The sequence below is a fragment of the Helicoverpa zea genome, chromosome 1 (assembly GCF_022581195.2).
Source record: "Helicoverpa zea isolate HzStark_Cry1AcR chromosome 1, ilHelZeax1.1, whole genome shotgun sequence".
Taxonomy (NCBI): Eukaryota; Metazoa; Arthropoda; class Insecta; order Lepidoptera; family Noctuidae; genus Helicoverpa; species Helicoverpa zea.
This window is the reverse complement of record NC_061452.1, coordinates 9,830,751-9,850,074: the sequence shown is the minus strand read 5'-3', so window position 1 is coordinate 9,850,074 and position 19,324 is coordinate 9,830,751. Positions and strand designations below refer to the sequence as shown.

The 19,324-nt window shown below is 35.9% G+C and overlaps 1 protein-coding gene across 2 annotated transcripts; it reads right to left on the bottom strand.

Moving 5' to 3' along the window:
- Window positions 1–383: 383 nt before the first annotated feature.
- On the bottom strand, window positions 384–19,253 carry LOC124639766 (protein argonaute-2). Of its 2 annotated transcripts, XM_047177273.1 has the most exons (15): window positions 19,055–19,253; window positions 18,577–18,911; window positions 18,189–18,389; window positions 17,524–17,767; window positions 17,106–17,328; window positions 16,484–16,729; window positions 16,002–16,167; window positions 14,127–14,251; window positions 13,564–13,748; window positions 12,811–12,977; window positions 12,198–12,346; window positions 11,509–11,556; window positions 10,389–10,566; window positions 9,626–9,817; window positions 384–9,302 (listed from the first exon to the last, which is right to left on the bottom strand). In XM_047177273.1, exons 1-15 carry the CDS (start codon window positions 19,071–19,073, stop codon window positions 8,994–8,996), a joined length of 2,787 nt encoding a protein of 928 aa, XP_047033229.1. In that variant the 5' UTR covers window positions 19,074–19,253; the 3' UTR covers window positions 384–8,993. The 2 variants fall into 2 exon arrangements, with proteins under 2 accessions (XP_047033229.1, XP_047033311.1); XM_047177355.1 differs by lacking the exon at window positions 11,509–11,556 and having other exon boundaries at window positions 19,055–19,252.
- Between the last annotated feature and the right edge of the window lie 71 nt (window positions 19,254–19,324).

The window sequence follows — 19,324 nt, the reverse complement described above, 5'->3', positions numbered from 1 at the left end:
TTCTAATTCCTCTTGAAGCCATTAATCAGCAGCACTTAAATTCAAAACTTCCGCAATCATTGAAAGAGGCAAGTCATCTTTGATTAGTACTGCCGTATTAATCTCTGCTTCGTTTGGTTCTTTACGATACAATCGTGGGATTATATTTTTTCATTCCTTTCATATAGACTTACTTATACTTGCTTGGTAATTGAAAAATCAGGTCAAAAACTACTGCCGCCCAATCCCGTCAATCTCAAACGGGATCACGTCATCGAGATTGATCCCGAAAAATTACCCGAGACCTCGCGAGATCGGGATGCCGCGGGTTCGGGATTGCATTTCCCTTGCCAAGGAGCCAGAAGAGGTTTGCAATATTTTATTGTGGTAAATGAAATACATAGTTAGGGTAGAGAACATTTAATTACACAATTTTAGTAAATATAACGCAGATTGAGCGCTACTTCACAATACTCAAACATCCGATGCTCCATTTATCGAACCCAGAATCGTGGTTACCCTGCACGAAGAAATTTGAATAATCTATGTAAATCGAAAACCCTACTTGAAGAAGTCATAGGATTAAAATATGCTATTGAAATTCAATGCATGGTCCGTTTATAAAATAACTATAGTAACAACTATGTAGATATGCTTCCGAAAAAAAAAAACAATTGGCGTAAACTAGTTAAGCTTAAATTGTAGTACATACCTACAAATGATTATTGATATAAAGGACACACAAATATCCTGAATACAATAATGCAGTTTGTTCGTACGTAGGCTACCACTAGATATAAAAACAAACACTGAATTTTTAAATAATATAAATGATCAAACATCTTATAATTAAAGGGCGGGCGATATGGGAGGATTATTCGTCAACTCGTGTCCAGTTGGTGAAACTCTAAATTTGTACATTTATCATTTCGCCAACTGGACTTATTTTAGCATTTTACCCGAATTCAAGATAAAAGTACAGTCATTAAAAAAGGTACTTTGAATTTCATTCTGCTACTTACAACAAGTACTAGGGAATCCTAAGTTCATTGAAACCAGATAGATGCATTAGCTACTTACTTAGGTACTTTATAGCAAAATAATGTACTTTAATCTTGAATTCGGGTAAAATGCTTAAATGAGTTTCACCAGCTGGATACATTCGTGGTGAGACTTGTGTGGCGAGTTGATGAATAACCCCTGGGAGACAGTATGATAGCTGTTTTTACATTGCATCACGTTCAACTTACCAGCGATTTTTTAATCTAGTTATTCTAAATAATACAACTAATATTATTGATAGACATCATGGTGATTTTATTTAGCATTGATGACCAATTATACAAGACCACGAGTAAATCTAAGCTTACGGATAAATAATATTAAGTTCTTACAACATTTTCAGATTCTACAAGGGCTGAAAAGTTAAAACCAAACCTGACACCAGCTTTTGTTTGTCACCATAGAAACATAAGATTGCCTGTCATATGCACGATTTTGGTTGAATATGCTCATGATCGTTTAAAATTATCGTCAACGTGTAGCTATAAAAAAATATATCAGTCTTGGAACTGATAAATGATTCAAAACCGCTGATAATCTGGTTCGGAATTACGGTCAATAAACTATTTTAACTGATATCGCTGAAACGTCAATGAAGTCACCTAGTTTCAACTAAGTAAATAAAAATTTGCCACTTCAGATTTGCTGTGAAATAAAGATAGTAAATACGTGACTGAAAATTAAGCTTATTTTAAAGAAATTTTATACAATGGACCCTTTTTTTCTCTTAACTTATAATTTGTCACTTCTCATTTTTTTTTTTCATTTTAAATGAGAAAATGTTTAACGTAAAATAGAGTAGCTCTTTAAAAGCTGGTGCCAGATTTTACAATGGTAGTTACCTAATTCCTCTGCTATTGATTTATGAGGCCCATGACACATGTTTATTAAAGTAGGAGAGATGCTGATGACAAACAGGTGCTGCCTTATGTTTGATGTTATTTATTGTAAATTAAACTAGTAACAACCATGTGTAACAGAGCCTTTTCTCTTAATGACTGAGATAATGATTATACTTGTATCACGAGCTAATTATAAAGTTCATGATGACAATTTTTTTTTAATCAATGGAGTATACAGAATTATGACAACACATTTTTCTATCAACTATTATCTACGTTAGTCACTAAATTCGTGCTGTTTCTATAAGATTTTATGCAAAATGTTTTATACATGCCCTGAATAAGAATACAATCTGTGTAATTTCACTTCAATATCGTGACAGTTAATGTAAGAAATTATGAACGTACAAAAATAAGTGTATTATCGTGATTACCACTTCCTACTTCTTAGAATATTTTTGATAAACAGACCGAATTTAGTACGGTACAAGTGAATATAGTAAGAGGAAATGGAGTTAGGTACGGTTTCTTTCATTAATTACATACTTCTAAATACTCTACATAAGCTTATCCCTTGTTTACGTTTATAATAAGATTAAAATAGCTTATTACAAAATAAATCTTATATTTAATTTTCAAGTGTCTGTTTTATCTTTAATTAATTATGATGTGAATTGTAGACTGACGCATATACTTTATACACACCTAGGTACAATTCTCGCAAAAAACAATGGTGCTTCGCAACTTAATTCCGACGACAAAATGTTTGCCGAGAACTATATCTAAAATAATATTCAGCCATATGAATCAACAAGAATGAAAAAAAAACAAAACATGCTGCAATATAATCCCTAGGCATAGGAGACTGCGTCAATTTAAATGATGAACTCAAGACTTCCTAATATTAATTGGACATTTGATCACGCACCGCATCCACTAAAAAGCGAAGGCAACATATTGCAAATTCTTATAGACTGCTTAGGGGCATAGAACTAACAAAACACTCGGTTTCTTACACTAAATTACATAGCGAATAGACAATCCTGCCACCAACAATTTAAGCTCTATCAAAATAGCTTTAATGTAAATATTTGAATTTCAAAAAATGTTTCCAAATAACCTACATACACCACATAAACATGTTTTGTTCTCAAAATATTCGCTGATTAATTTCTCACTCATTTAGGTGGCGACAGACCAAATTGATATCAGAAAGTTACTATGCCATTCGTTATAGGTAGGATATCAAAAGACCATCAACATTAGCCACATAAAACATCATCGATATAAATATTAAGAAAATTGATATCACATTTTTGGTACCTGATTATGATTATGTTTTTTTTTTTTGGTTTGTTAGAGATACACGATTTCTCATCTGGTATTAGGATTATTATTACTAATAAAGCAGAGATGAGAAATCCTAAATGAAAAATTATCAGAAGAGCAAATACCATACCGTATGAATATCAACGCTCCACAAAAATTTTGGTCAGTCGCCAGCTTTTACTTAATAATTTATGATTCTATATGGGAAGGGACGATTTTAACTTTGTAAAGTATTCGACAGCATGGCGTTCCGGTTCAGATGTTTGTTTACTTACAATACCAACTAATGTTTAGAGGTTAATTGATGCTGTACTAAAGTCCCATCCCATATAAATTAACTTAAATATGTCTGACTGCTGCTTTACACTACTTGTTACATAATCAAGCAATGCGATCTATGAAACAAGCTAAATCAAGTTATTTGACAAAACTTGTAGAAAAATTAAGAATGCTAGATGATTATGTAAAACTAGCTTTATTTTATACATTACTTGATGTTGATAAATTAAATTTTATAGTTGAATGCCCGATCGATCTACGTAAGTATATCTAAACAACAACCTTACACATACAAACAATCATGGTGGTATGGGGACTCACTATAGGTACAATTGAACATTTTTATATAAGTAAAGCATTATTTACCATTTTGTACAATGGCATTTAGTTAATATTGCTATAGAACCGGAATTTCATTTTATGTATATAAAATAGAAAATAGACGACATAGCATCTTTAGCTTCAACTGGTTAAGCGTAAACGTTACTTGTCTTGTGACATTAAAACAGTAGATAATCTACAACCCGAATAATATAATTCATTTTTATGTACATAAAGTGTATTTGATTGTTCACAATTTTCGCTATAACATAGTATTATAGAATAATATATAGCTCAAGTGGCCAGTGAGGCGAATAAGTTGTATGGCAGCATTCTGTAACTAACTCGTCCACGGGTCAATTTTCTACTATTTGAGGCACACAACGTTGAGCGTTACTATAGGCTCGTATTGATAAAACTGCGCCCGTTATGCAGTTTACAGATACTTTGCAAGCTACATACAAAATACACTTGCGTCAGCGACGTTGGATCAATACGTTAAGACTAGGAAAGATAAAAGGTGGCTATAAATATTAAGCGTCAACGTTATATGTATCATTTTTAACCCTGCTTAATGCTCGCACAAAGTTGGCACGCACTATAATATCTATCTTTCTCTAACAGGCAAAATAAGAAAGTGAAGGTAGAATTATTAAAGGTTGCACCAAGTACTTGCACCCTATGTTCCCTAATTATTTATTATTTAAATAAAGTGTGGCGACGACTTGAAATAATTGGGAACAGGGCGGAGTAAGATAAAACGTGTGTTATCTCTGAATCTTAGATTAAGTTTCCTCCAACGCTTTCTTATCTCAACTGCAATCTTTAACCTAGTTGGTGTCTCTGTTTAGCGGAATAGAGCCATTAATCTTATTAAGTGCCGTCATTCGAGTCAGTAGTGTCGAGTTATGCAAGAAATTAATTTCCCTTATGTCCCTAACTTATAATCGGATATTACCTCAATATTATAATTTTAATTCAACAATTTTGTACATAACTAGTTTTTCAATTAAGTCCATTTTGATGCCGTTCTATTTTTATATTGCACTTACACTCTAGCCTGAGAACGAATATCGTTAAATCAAACGAAACAATTTCATTACAACACATTATAAAGTATTTAAACTTTTGAGAAGGGTTCCCCTTTTCACATTGTATACCTACTCTGTTATGGGGAAGTAAGCAAGTCCTGTACAATATGAAATGTTGGTCAACCCGGGCATCGAACACTTATCGTGTATGTACGATGAGTCCATTCTTTTTTATTTTTGCTTACACAACGTATAATAGACAATTATAACGTTTATTCCATGATACATTGTGGAAGAATTAGTTCATCGAAAACGTATAATACGTACTATTATTAAAACTAAGTTCTGACCCTAGCCGCGTAGATTCTGAAGGTCTGTCTTTGGATATAAAAGATGAATGAAACTTTGGAGGTACATAGCGATTAAAATTCACCAACAAAGTCTCAAAAAAGCCTTTGGCATTCCCGTGACTTTTGAGTCCACTTACCTAAATATAAACAGACTAGTTCAGTAATGAGAAAGATCGATAAATAACGAACACAATGATATTATATTTTACAGTATCGTAGTCCTATGAACCATGAAAGAATAGAAAGTTATATAAATCAATAATTTCTGAAGGATCAATGTCCAGAAACTATTAACAATTACATTTTGATCACTATTTCTATCAAAACTGATCTTTTAAGATTGCGCTAAGAAAATAAAAAGTTATCAAAAAAACTTGCAGAGGTTATCTGCAGGCAGAGTAACACGTATAATAATTAAGTATTTAAAAATAAATTTACGTCAAATATATCTACACGTTTAGCTGTTTAGGACAATATTGCATACAATTTAGGAAGGGATCTGATCAAATAAAAGTATAGCTTTATAGATGACTGTCTATTTTCTTAACGCGTACGTCACTAAAGTCTTAGTTATAAATAGGCGGCTCCTGTTACATACATATTGCTAAATTACGCTCAGCACGCGGCCATCAAATAGAGCTGTCTTTATTTCTATTGACATAATTATATTATTTTATGACGACCTAATTTTTCCCGTGCTGATTCGCACCAATATTCCACCCGGAACTGGTTATCTATGTCTAATACCCAGTATTTGTGAATTTTAACCCTTATCGAACCATTAGGGAGAGTTAATGTGATTACATAAAAATGCTACAAAATGAAGTTCATTAAGATTGACGAATTTACAAGTGAAATGGTCAAGCAGCGACTGTCGCAAAAAGATTGGCCTAAATATCTTTACCCTTTTTACAAAATATTTTTAAACGAAAGCCTAGACTATATTATTAGCCCTTGTCTACTGATCAACCAACTAAAAAAGCAAAGTCCTAAAAGACAAAGGTCTACTTTGATCAACGAGAGAATTCTATACGAAGGACTGTTATCGGCCGTTTATTTGCCCTATTGGCGAAGTAGTTCAAAATATTTGCCTCGGCTGCCTTTCGAAGCCTATGACTTCAAATCCCTTAGCCAGGAAAGCTCAACAACCTATAATCTACGAAATTGCTGCATATCATGAAATAAATTAAATGCAAAGCTACTTGAAAGAGTTGCCGATATTATTAATAGAACTTATTAGTTCTGTAACGTTTGTGCGATTTCACATTTAATACTGTGGCACTGATTACGCATATGACCCTGATATGGCGCCTTTCCCAACTTTAATGGAAAAAAATAGTTCATTTTTAATGGAAGATCTTGTAGAAGATTGAAGTGCACATAAAGACAGATAAAAAGGCTTAGACGAGATCTATGAAATGACTTGTGACAAAAATATCATCACTGAATAATTAGAAGGTTTTAGCAAGAATAGATGTGGTTAAATTAAAGCCGAAATCGGTCTAGACAACGCGACGTTGTTAATGTAAAATAATCATAATCAATGCAGAAAAGCAAGCACACAAAGCAATCTTATGTATACTATTATAATTATTATTATTTTTTTATATAAATATGAACGCAAAGGTATATACTTAAATACCATAAATAAGACGCGATTTGTTTATTATTTTTAAGTGTGATTAAATACAGTCGCGTTTGCTCGACAACTAAGCGATCGCAATTACCGCTGAACATATTAGAATCATCATTCTGTATTCATCCTTGGAAAAGAAAGATGTTTGGAATATGTTTTAAGCTCATTTTGTTCACCCAGTTGTCATGCAAGTGGACGGTACTTCAAGATTTTATATTGGTATTAAAATGGCATTTCATACATAAGAAAAGTAATTTTGTTAATAAGGTTAACGGTTAAACATTTACACGACACAAATATTAGGATATTACTGTGAAAATGTGTTATGTTATACATATTTACATCAATATAATGCTATATCATGATAAGAAACTAAATTATTTATGTATATATTATGTTTATAGACAATTCTGTCTATGTCTACTGAACGTCTATTGATGTATCGTTTATTGCAAAAGTCCTATTTAACGGCAGTTACCTCGCGAGTGTTACCTAACTAAAAAATAAAACCGTGCGACCAATTGAAACACCAAATATAGAATTTATGGTAAAAATTTGTTTATTTGCTTCCACACTACTTAATTACAAAAAAACATTTGTCACCAACTCCTAAAGTCAGAACGTAGCTTCTTCCCAACTTTTAGTTGAAATAAAACTTAAAGCTAAAAAATACATTATAAAAGAATTCTTATTTTAAAATAAACTTAAAAATGTAAAATAAAAATAACATTCTTTACAGTGATAATAATGTTGGCTGTATCTTCATACTGTGTATTTATATACATAATGTATTTGTGGCCGTGTGGAGTACGTGTGGTGTGTGCAATACAAAATATTATAATTAATATAAGGATAAACGTAGAAATAAGATAGAAATTAAATATTATATTCATAAAAGCTGAACACATAATAATCACTCACGAGTTATTTCCATGTTATGGTAAATTGTCCGAAGTAATGATTATTTTGACTATTATAGAAACGTGTGCATTGTGCACCTAATGAGGACTATTTGAGCGAGGGCGCTACGTATTAATACAGGGAAAGGCAGTATAAGCAACATAATACATTTTCTCACTAAATTATTAATAGCGGATACCAATGTAAATGATGAGTATATACGACATTTATTTGATTTTATTTATTTCATAATGAATGAAAATATAATGAACTCGACAGGTATCTGCTGTCCCACGTTCGACCAGGATGAGCAGAAATAATCCTCATTCAAGTGTCAGAATATATGAAGGTGATAAATGTAATTATTCTATTTTTTTAACTTTATGTCAATATGCATAAAAATTAAGATATGATTCATGGCCTGTCCGTTTTAAAGCCTGAAAGTATTTTCAACTAGTTTATGAGCACTTGATTGTTCCTATTTATATATTTAATAAAATATATTTCTTTGCATATCACTGTCACTAACAATTCATTTTTAGTTTCAAATGACGATAAAACATGCACTTATTAAATTAATCGCACTTCTTTATTTTATTTAAAGACCTAAAGTTGAATCCTACAAAATGCTTCATAGAAGATAGTCAATATCCATGACACGTAGTCTTCGAGAGAATGGGATTACTACACTACACAATACATGCATGAGGTAATCAGTATTGCATTTGTCTGAATATTCAAAATATCATCAAAGAATTGTCAACGGTATTCGTTTCGATTACCAAAATTTCATAAAAGTGAAACGTCTTTTATATTGGGACAGCTATCTTCGTAAAAGCATAACAACAATTATAAAATTAGACTATATGAAACACGTGGGGCTATACAGAACCTGATAGAAAACGGTCGGCATCGACATCGATTTAAGCAACCAGAAAATAGGCGGAGTTCTATCTCACAGCGAGGAGACCGGACGGCGCCGTGCCCCGCTCTCACAATCGGGGTGCATCCCATTATTTCTATAGCGGCATAAATAGTAGAACACGAAAAAAAACGCCTGAAAAATGTAGGCGCTTCGCGGGAAATTACTGTTGAAGAGGAATCATACCAAATATTTGTATATGATTTATGAGACTTACTTGATCCAGTCTATCTATCAGAATCATTTATAATAATAGAAAACGTGGGATCCACCCGGCGATCGTCTACGGAGCCGACACACGCACCGAGCTGCCCCCGCGGCTGGCAGGCTGAGTAGCGGCGGTTAGGCGAAGTACATGACCTTCTTGGTGACGGCGTGCACGGTGATGGCGCGCGCCATGGCGATGGGCGTGCGGTCCTCGCTGCAGGCGGACTGGTGGCTGCCCTCGCCCGAGTCGTGCTCCTTCTCCACCAGGTGGTAGCGCGCGCGGAAGGCGACCAGGTGCGCGTAGTAGGCGGGCGCGGGGATGGACACCGAGCGCGTGCAGCGCACGTACGTGTGGCACAGCTGGTACGTCAGGCACTGCAGCTCGTCCGACCCGAAGTGGTTGTCGTCCCACAGCACGTGGTAGTGCGACGGCCGCGACGTGCCCTGCGGGTGCCACGCCCACCGCTCAGTACACGGATACATACATCGCACAGGGCCGGATTTAGGGCAGCATATGGAGGCCCAAGGGCAAAAAGAGACAGACAAAAAAGTAGATACCCATAAATTGCAAATTAATTCAATATATTTTGATTAAAAAAAAATTGGTGGCTGTATTTTTAATCGATAAACTATTAAATGATTAAATCCCTTTCATCTTGAACCTATTTTTGAAGCAAAACAAGAGCTTTTCAATCCGTTCCTGACGTAGTGCCAATGCAACCTTTTCACACAACAGCATTAGGTCTTATAATATTAAAAAATCTCACCTGTATACCCTGATGACTGCAAAGATAGAAGTCGAACTCAGTGGGGTGCGTGATGCCGAGGTCGACGGTAGTGCCGGCGGGGATGTTGCCGGACTTGCCCGACTGCTCCTTCTTGTCGGCGCAGAACAGCCGCGTGTGGTGCCGCTTCTGAACCACGATGAACGTGATACCCGGCTTGTATTCCGCTTCCAACTAGAATTTATATCAGATTTTGTGTGAAGAATTACTCTTCGATGCTGAGAAGTTTGTTCCGTCAGTTCTTGACAGTCAACAAAAACGTATAGAAAATGATACATGAAAGGGCGTCTCGCACGATCACTTTTAATTATCATACGCTGATTTATCGGCCTTATTTATCCTACTTATATCCTACTTATATTATAAATATGAAAGTTTGTGAGACTGTATGGATGTATGTTTGTTATTCAATCACGCAAAAACGGCTGGACCGATTTGATTGAAATTTGGTATGTAGATAGGTGATACCCTGGATTAACACATAGGCTACTTTTTATCAGCATACCACGCGGGCGAAGCCGCTGGCGGATACTAGTATGATATAATTTTGGAATACTCTTGATCAATTATTATTTCAAAACCAAGGAAAGATAGCGAGTTTCTCACCTTGATGTACCCGTTCTACATAAGCAATCAATTTCGATGTCATTTTCATTTATTTTGAGTGTCTTATATGCAGACATAGTATCGATATTATAATTTAATCTAAGTGGAGGTTAAGAATATTTATTTATTTTAAACTTACCTTGATACAAGCTTCTCTGACTGCGGTAAGTTCATGTTGTAACACATGCAGAAACTGTCCTTCTGATATTCCATCGCGGTACATAATGATGCGATGCGGCTTAAACCCGCCCGTGCTCTTGTAGAACATTATCAACAACTCTTGCACCATGCTGCTCATTTCGTGAACTATCTCTTGCCTGAAAAGCATTATATTCCTTAAGATTAACAACAGATACCATGCTAAGAAAAACGCTATGTTCAGTTTTCAGATGACTAATAATATTGATGGTCCATGAGTTGCTTATGTCAGTCTTTCCACGTTGAGAATAGACTGGCCATAAGAATATGTTAACATGGAAAATGGAATTGTTATGACTCCTTGAAATTAAGTGTCTTGATTCAACAAATGGTCTGTTTAAATCTTTTCCTGTAAGATTTATTATAATTTGCTGAAAGATATATTTATTTAAGATACAAAAAATATATTAAAAAGCCATCAAAATAAACGAAAAAGGAAGGATTATCTTTAAACAATAAAACAGCTTTTGGTAAACTAAACTGGGTGATTTCTTAGGACGTATGCACCCTTTATCTTCATCCTTTGATGCGTTCTGAGCAGAAATTTTCCAAATATGTATTTGCTTTTGTCAAAATAGATGGAGATTCGCGCAGGGAGTGCGCACTTTGCAGATTTTTATCGACCGATAGTTCATTCGCTATCCGGCTGACAAAGACTTATAAAATATATAATTTAATTAAAAACGAGTGCACACACTGTGTTCGATGGTCGGCCAATTTGTAGTGTTCAATTTTGAATGAATGGCGTATGCATTTGATGGGTACGACTTCGTCCATGCATCGTGTGTTATGAAAGAGCGACAGCTAAACCAAAAGGGAATCGGGACGCCTTTCAGATTATTTTATCGACCGATTTTAGATTGGATAATGTGCGCACTCCCATATTACATGCTCAATATTTATAACCGATCCAAAGAAATGATTCATCATCCTAGCTTGTTCCCGTGTGTTTGGGTCAGCCTCTGCGTAAGTAGATGCAGTTGACTAGCTAACCAACTAAACTATCGGCCGATAAAAAATCTGCAGTGTGCACACTCCAAAAGACTGCCCCATCTACTTACTTATAGAACCCTAACGGTGAGTCGGTGCAACTCGCACACCTGCCCTCGCTTGTCATTGACGAGAGCAGTGGACGTGTGATGAGCGAAGCGAAAGGGAAAAATAAAAAAACAGCGTAAGTGCGAATGCGCACTGAGACCGACCCCACTCCGAGATAATACGGACCGAACGAACTGAACATAACCCCAATAATGTTTAACCACTTCGAAAACCTCTAGCACAATATTTGTCTTATAAAGTTGTCGTACAGATAGATTGCACAATCTTGGATCAAAAGTCTACAGTGAACATTTTACATTAGTATTTATTTCGGACCGTATTGTCTCGGAATCGGATCAGACGCGGTACACAAACGCAAAAACTGCAAATTCGCGTAAGAAAAGAAATGCTGGGCGCGAGATACAGGTGCACTAGACGCTTGGAAGCATTTCATATAAAAAACTAATTACGAAAAATATATTTTGTGAACTTTGTCAATATTTTCATCGATATATTTTTATCGATTATCGATTACTAAAACCATGCGAGCAATGTGCAGAATAAAGACCCACTATTCCAAGTTCCAGCGTCTAATACACACGTAACTCGCACCATCCATTACACAAATGAGTCACAACACAACAGTACACAGACTGTGTACTGAATATACAACAGTACACAGCTGTGTACTGCAGTGGTAAGACGACAGTACCTGTGTTGCTGCACACGAACAGTGGCCGCGTAACGTGAAGGATGGGCGTCCATGGAACCAACGACGGCGGCTATAGACGGCTTCTTGTTGTCGCCCGCCGGCGGGTGCGTTACGTCCACGCCCAAGAATATTACGGGCTCGTTGAATACCTGGCACAGGAAAATATTTAAATGAATAAAAACGTAAGTTAAAACGATTCGATGTAAAAAGAGGCCGCCTGAGAGAAACCCCCCTCCCCATGTCTTCCTATAGTTGTATGGTTTTTAAGGTTGATAACCCTGTTTTTTTAATAAGGCATAATATATCACCATCATTCACTTTTTAAACCAATGTTTGGTTGGTGACATTTTTACTCATTTGTTTAACTTTTACCCTTTCAATTCAAGAGGAGAAAAGCCGATCGTTAATTACAAGCAGTTTATTTATTTATACTTTTTGCACAATGTACAACGGCAGATTTAACGCATTAGGCGTACTCTACTACTTATGATGGTGCTGAAATAGAAGGGGTAGATGCAATGGTTGAATTTTTTTGCTAAATAAGAGATTATGTGTTCCATATAAAGTTATCCGGTAATGGTGAATCTCTAAAGTAATATACTTAACAACATACCTTAGGACGTAACGACGGCACGAGTATAGAGTTGATACCGCCGAGCTTAACGTTGATCTTCAGACACAAATTGCTTAGCGTCTGCGGCGATGTTTTGTTCACGTTCTTAGCTTGAACACATTGCGTCGCCATGCCGAGTACTGTGTCTCCTACGCGTTTCACTTCAGCTGTGGACAAAGAGTTACGAGTTAGTGTTTTGGCATAGTACCGGTCGACTAAAGAAATGTAAGACCTACTTTGTCGAAAAATCTTTTGAAAGTGGTAAAACAATAAAGACTCCACAGTGCATGCCATATTTAAACCTTTATTATTATAATTGTTTAAGGTGGGTAGCAAACGTCATTGGTGATTTCAGTAGGTACATTATTTTTTCGCCGGTGGGGGACTAGATCCCATAGATTCTCAGATCTTCTCCACTCAGGCGAAGTCGGAGTGCCGCTGGGCCTTTTTAGTGGGTGTACCGGGAACGTCTGTACCGGGTAGTTCCACATACCCCTCTCCCGTCCCCCGACGGGAAGGGCATGCGTAATAGCATATTTTGCCCAGCCACAAAAAAAAGGTACATTATTTTGTATGATATAATATATATATATATATTTTTTGATAATTGAAGACACGAATTTCGAAGCAGCAAAGTACTACTTAGCAATGTGTCATGTTGTGGGGCCGTAACCGTAGGTCATACATAGTATAACCACAAAAAATATTATAGGCCCAATGAAACATCTAATAATATTAATCACAAATACATACCATATACAGGAGTTTTTCCCGGTAGAACAACAACAACAAGCTGCAACTGAACGAAGGTGCTCTTAAGATATTTGAACATGGGCTCCACTTGGTCCGGCCCTGTCGCGTACTTGCAGAAGCACGGCTGCCCGATGATAGGCATGCCGGCGTCGTTAGATATCTTTTGAAGCTGCTGTGTGAAGTTTCTGTAAACGATTCATAAATATAATATATACACAAACATACTTTAGCTAGTGACACAGATGCATTGAAAAATTTAAATTCTAAACTGTAAACTTGGTTTACTAAACTAACTTATCTTTGAAAAGAATCAAAGATCCTCCCTTGGATCAAGGATTTTTTACTCTTAACTGGAACCGAAATTCATTTATTACATTCACTATCTAGGCAGTTTGACAGATGTTCAACGACTTTGGTGGTAACCAAAAATTTTACAGGAAAATAAGTTAGTTATTCATTCTCTAAACTGGAATTTTATATACCTACCCACTCAATTAACAGGTTTTTTTAGTTTCAACACGACACTTGTCTTTTTCATACTACATAGGCAGAAATGAACTTACTTCAAGGCGTCTTCTCTAACAGTCCTCTGAGGCGCGAAGCAAGCAATGGCCCACACTCTTATCTCAACACCCATGAAGAACTGCTTGCCTCTCATGTCCCACACGCCTTGATTAGGCAACGCTTGCTATAGGCGAATAAAAAAAAACATTAGACATTTTAAACATAGTTATAAAGGACAATGCTATTCTTTGTATGGAAGTTGGGCTCAAGTGTTGCCCACAGTAACTGCATAGTGTATTATGTTCCATAGGCTTATAATAGGTCCCAGACCGAAATATTTCGAAATCTATCCCGGGAGTCCTGAGAAAAACTGGTTTGACTCTTATTCAATATTACGAAAAATATGCTTACGAACTCTTAACTATTCCACTTTTATTGCCTTAATTGAAATGCATTATAATATTAATCGACAAATACGAGGTATTGAACGAGATTTTTTTTTACCGACTTCAAAAAATGGAGGAGTTTCTCAGTTCGTTTGTATTCTTTTTACGTAAGTACGTGCATAACACCGTCGTTTACCAACCGATTTAAACAATAATTTTATTGTTTGAAAGGATTTACTTTCCAAATGGTTCCTTTGTTATTCGGTCCAGGGTCTGGTGATAGAAACCTTAAAACAATAGGGAACTCTCGGAAATTGTAAGCACATATCGAATAAAAACTTGTCATTCGGGTATATGTCTCCGACACCACAAAACAGTGGAGGTTAAGACCTAACCTGACGATGGAGACGACAGTGAGACGAGGGAACTCCTCAACGGTATCTATTTACTACCTCGTGTTCGAGCTTATTTTATTCGTCTTGATAAGATTTTTCCATTGCCATTACGGATATTAATTGCATGACGCTACACGAACTTAGGACTGATTGTGGTAGATAGAGACTGAAAAGCAAGAGAAACAGCAATTACCTTTAAACGTCTATTTCTGTTTTTTTATCCTGTTAACAGTGAAAGAAACCACTAACTATCTGAATGTTTTTTCAAGAAAAGAGGTTGTTAGGTTTGTGGCTGCTTAAAACGGCTTGCTAACAATGGCTGGCTAACATTAGAATCGGTTTTTCTCGGGACCTCTGGGACCGATTTCAAAAATATTTGGATTCCGACTTAAGAGTGAAGTAAAGAACCTATTTTAACCATTCCCACTACTGGGCAAATGGCTTGGGCTTTATAAAGTGACTGTTCAAGTTGAACATTAGGACTGGTTTTTCTCGGGACCTCTGGGACCGATTTCCAAAATATTTGGATTTCGTATTAACAGTGAAGTAAAGAACCTATTCTAACCATTCCCACTACTGGGCAAATGGCTTGGGCTTTTTAAAGTGACTGTTCAAGTTTTACATTAGAACCGGTTTTTCTCGGGACCTCTAGGACCGATTTCCAAAATATTTAGATTTCGTATTAACAGTGAAGTAAAAAACCTATTCTAACCATTCCCACTACTGGGCAAATGGCTTGGGCTTCATAAAGTGACTGTTCAAGTTTAACATTTGAACCGGTTTTTTTCGGGACCTCTGGGACCGATTTCAAAAATATTTGGATTTCGTGTTCAGAGTGCACTATGGAACCAGCTGGAACTACTCCCACTGCTGGGCAAACTTTGAGCCCAGACCCTGGCATTGTCCTTAGTCAGCATTTTCTTTTTTTTAAACGGGACTGTAATTCCCATTTTCATTAACAACATAAGCATCTGTTTTCGTGAAAGAACTGCTTACTTCGAAAATTGGGCGTGAAAATACGTAGTAAACAGTTATTTTAAGAAAAATAACGTTCACGTTGTCGGTCAACTTGGGCCCAAAAACATTTATAACTAGACATGATTTTTTTTTCGTTTACCAATACAAAATTTCAAGTAAGAAAATAATGAAGTACCTGTCCACCAAGTGACGAGACACGGCCGCCATACTGTAGTTTAGGCGGAGGTAACACTCGGCCACGGACCTCCATCATGTTGTTTGAGATCGTTAGACCAAACTCCTTCACGTACAGATCTGTGTTGAAGTTCGCACGACGCACCAAGTTGTTGATTTCCCTTTCCCTATATAATTAATCGAAAAAAGCATTTTTAGAAACTGTTTCTGAGAAATGTTGGCATATAAAGGACAGCGGGATTATTCAAAACTCTAACAGCGGCCATGGAATTAAAAGGCTCCAAAAAGTTTCATGACAAGAAAAGTTGGAGATTCCCATCCATTTGACACACAATGGGTGGACAAATTTTCGGTCAAAAAAATTGTCGGTCATTATAGTAACCACAATTTCATACAGTTTTAAAATAAATACTGCATCAAAAGATACAGATAGGAAAAATATTATTATGACTTTTATCCTGGTATTTAAAATCGTGCATTTACCTATCGGGAGCGGAGCGAGCTGTCGCTTTGATCATGGTAGATGTTTGCATGTCAGTCAGCTTTTTAATACATCTCTGACCCGGCACTATGTTGCATACTTCCAGAGGTAGGTATGTGTGTTTGTGCTCCTGACCTACTTGTAAACATGGCAAATGTGGATACCGTAACTTCATCTTGTACTTATCCAAGAAATATTTGGCTACAGTACATTCCACTGTTTGTCCATTTTCTAGCTGTAGAGGAAATCTGTGGGGAAAAAAAGATAGATTGTACACACGCGATAGAGGAAAAAAGAGCAGCGAATAAATTTTTATCAGATGGGACAAAACCGTTTAAAGTTATGAATATGCTTTTATTGATTAGAAAAGTTCGTTTTTTAAATAATCACAATAAGGAAACAATGCAATTACAAAAAAAATTGTTATGAATTATATTGGTCAAGTAATTTATTTTCATCTTATACATTTATTTTTTTTAATGTGACTCCACAATTAATGTTTCATTGCTATTGTGGAAAAATACAAACAGTTCTGAAAGACAGGTCCTTGATTTTTTAGCTACAAGCCCTATTTCAATAAGAAATCTCTTTTGAATCTACAATATTTCACAATAAATAACTTACGATTGCATCTGAGAAGGTCTGCGGGTCACATTACACACCCTGTATTTCCTCTTCATTGTACCACAATGAGTGATTTCTATTTTGAGTCCTTTGATTTCTTTTGTAAATTTAACTCTTTGCGAGTCTGTCAATGGCTTTCTTTGATCATTAATATCTCGAATGTCAAGTACTTCACACATAAATTCTATGACTGGCTGTGCTTTGTAAAAGGCGGTTGCAGAAACTGAAAAATTACAAATAACATAAGAAATATTTAAATTAATTCATATTAAGCATAAAAAGATTATGTGCCAGCTATTAGAATCCAAATTAATGTAAACAATCTTGTTTGATTAAAAAAAAAATGTAAGCCAACCTCCAACACCCTGTATTTTGTTTATTAAAAATTATATCATAATAATCCAACAAGCATACATACCATCAATGTTAAGCATCATTTTCCACTGGCTAGGCCTCACGGACTGATGGAAACCAAACCAAACCTCTCTACCCCCACCAAGTGGATGATAATATCCTTCTGGAGATGAGAAAAATGATCGGCCAACTGGTGTATACATCATAGATGGTAGATGCCGCATGACTACATCCAAAGCTAAGATAGCGTCATAAGGAATCTGCCTTGTTCGACCTTCAAGAGCTTCTTCTAGAGCAAACAGTGACACCTAAAATAAATGTGTTGAAAGAAAATTTGATTACTACCACAATATTATGAATTTGCTGAATTTCTTAAAAACAGTAATACTAAAACTTGATCACAAACTGAGAAGCATAAATAACATTTGTTGATTTAATTTGCATAATTATAAATGACATACTAAAACAAAGCAGAATTGTTATGTAAAATTATAGTAAAATAAGCAAATTTTCTGTAAAATTTTTGATTGTAAATACACTCAGACACTTTAACATAGTTACAATGAAACTTATTAAACAATAATGTCACCAAAAAACCTCTATTTAAAAAGCAAATTACAAAATAAGTGGTAATTTCTCAGTAAATCTCATGTTAACACAAGAATAACTATTAATTTTGATTGATTGATTATGTGAAATCCATGTAGAATCCATTAATTATATACCAACCTGTGCAACCCATTTGATGCTGACTCGGAACACTCTGTCTTTTCCCTCGCCAGGCAATATAACCTCCAATTCAACCTTGTCATTCCCAATAGGCAGTGGATCTCTTGTGTAAAGATTATTTCTGCCATCAAACACAGGCTTGAGTGCTCCAAATATTTTATTGTAACAATGAACCATAGTTTCAACAATTTCTCTATTGACCTAAAAATAATACAAAATCATGTCACTACATTCAAAGGATGTTAATCTCTTGTTATTAATTCAAATTGACACAATGGAAATCAAAGTAATATGATATTCGTTTTTAAAGAGCTGTTATTTAACATAACACTAGAAAAAAAACAATGTTAGAGGAAACAAAAGGAAACTGTCAACAATATACAATTACCTTTCTTGGGCATTTATCAGGTTGTATATTAACATCGTAATGATGAACAAATCCTCTGGGCATGGATATTTGAAAATGGTTAGCCCGTAGCATAATCGGCCTTCCCTCATGGCCGAGGTTGGGACGTCTCGGGCATGTGAGGGTCGGTAGTTCTGCGAGCGGTGCAGCAGGCGACACGAGGCTCATGGCACCCGCGGCACCAGCTGCCCCAGGTGTGGTCGCTCCGGCCGCGGGGGCAGTGCTGGGGACTCCGGGCGCAGCACCAGTCGTGCTCGCAGCCGCGGTCACTGCCCCCGCAACACTCACCGCACCAGCATTCGTGTCCCCCGCTGGAGCTGATTATTTTACACATGTAAATATATAAATCAGAGTCTAACAAAAAAATTACAAGTTCTAAGATCCGTGCTCAATCACATTGCTTGTAATATTATTTAGAACAATCAAACAAAGTGGTGCTCCCATAGAGCATAACACCTACCTTGACCAACGGGGTACATCCTGATAAAATGTTTATATCAACAAAAGGGTAAAACTTAAGAAACACACAAATATTTAGCTTTAGAAATTGCCACAATGTGATAAATCCAACAATAATTATTATAGAAAGTGTCAAAGTATTTTCTAAGTCGTCGCCCTAATCTAATGCTTTATGACGTAGTGTGATAGTGTCATAGTGTGTAGAGTTATAGAGTAGGGCAAGAGTGTAGGTAGAGTTGAGTACAGTTGAGCAGTCTGAGCAACAGTCTCA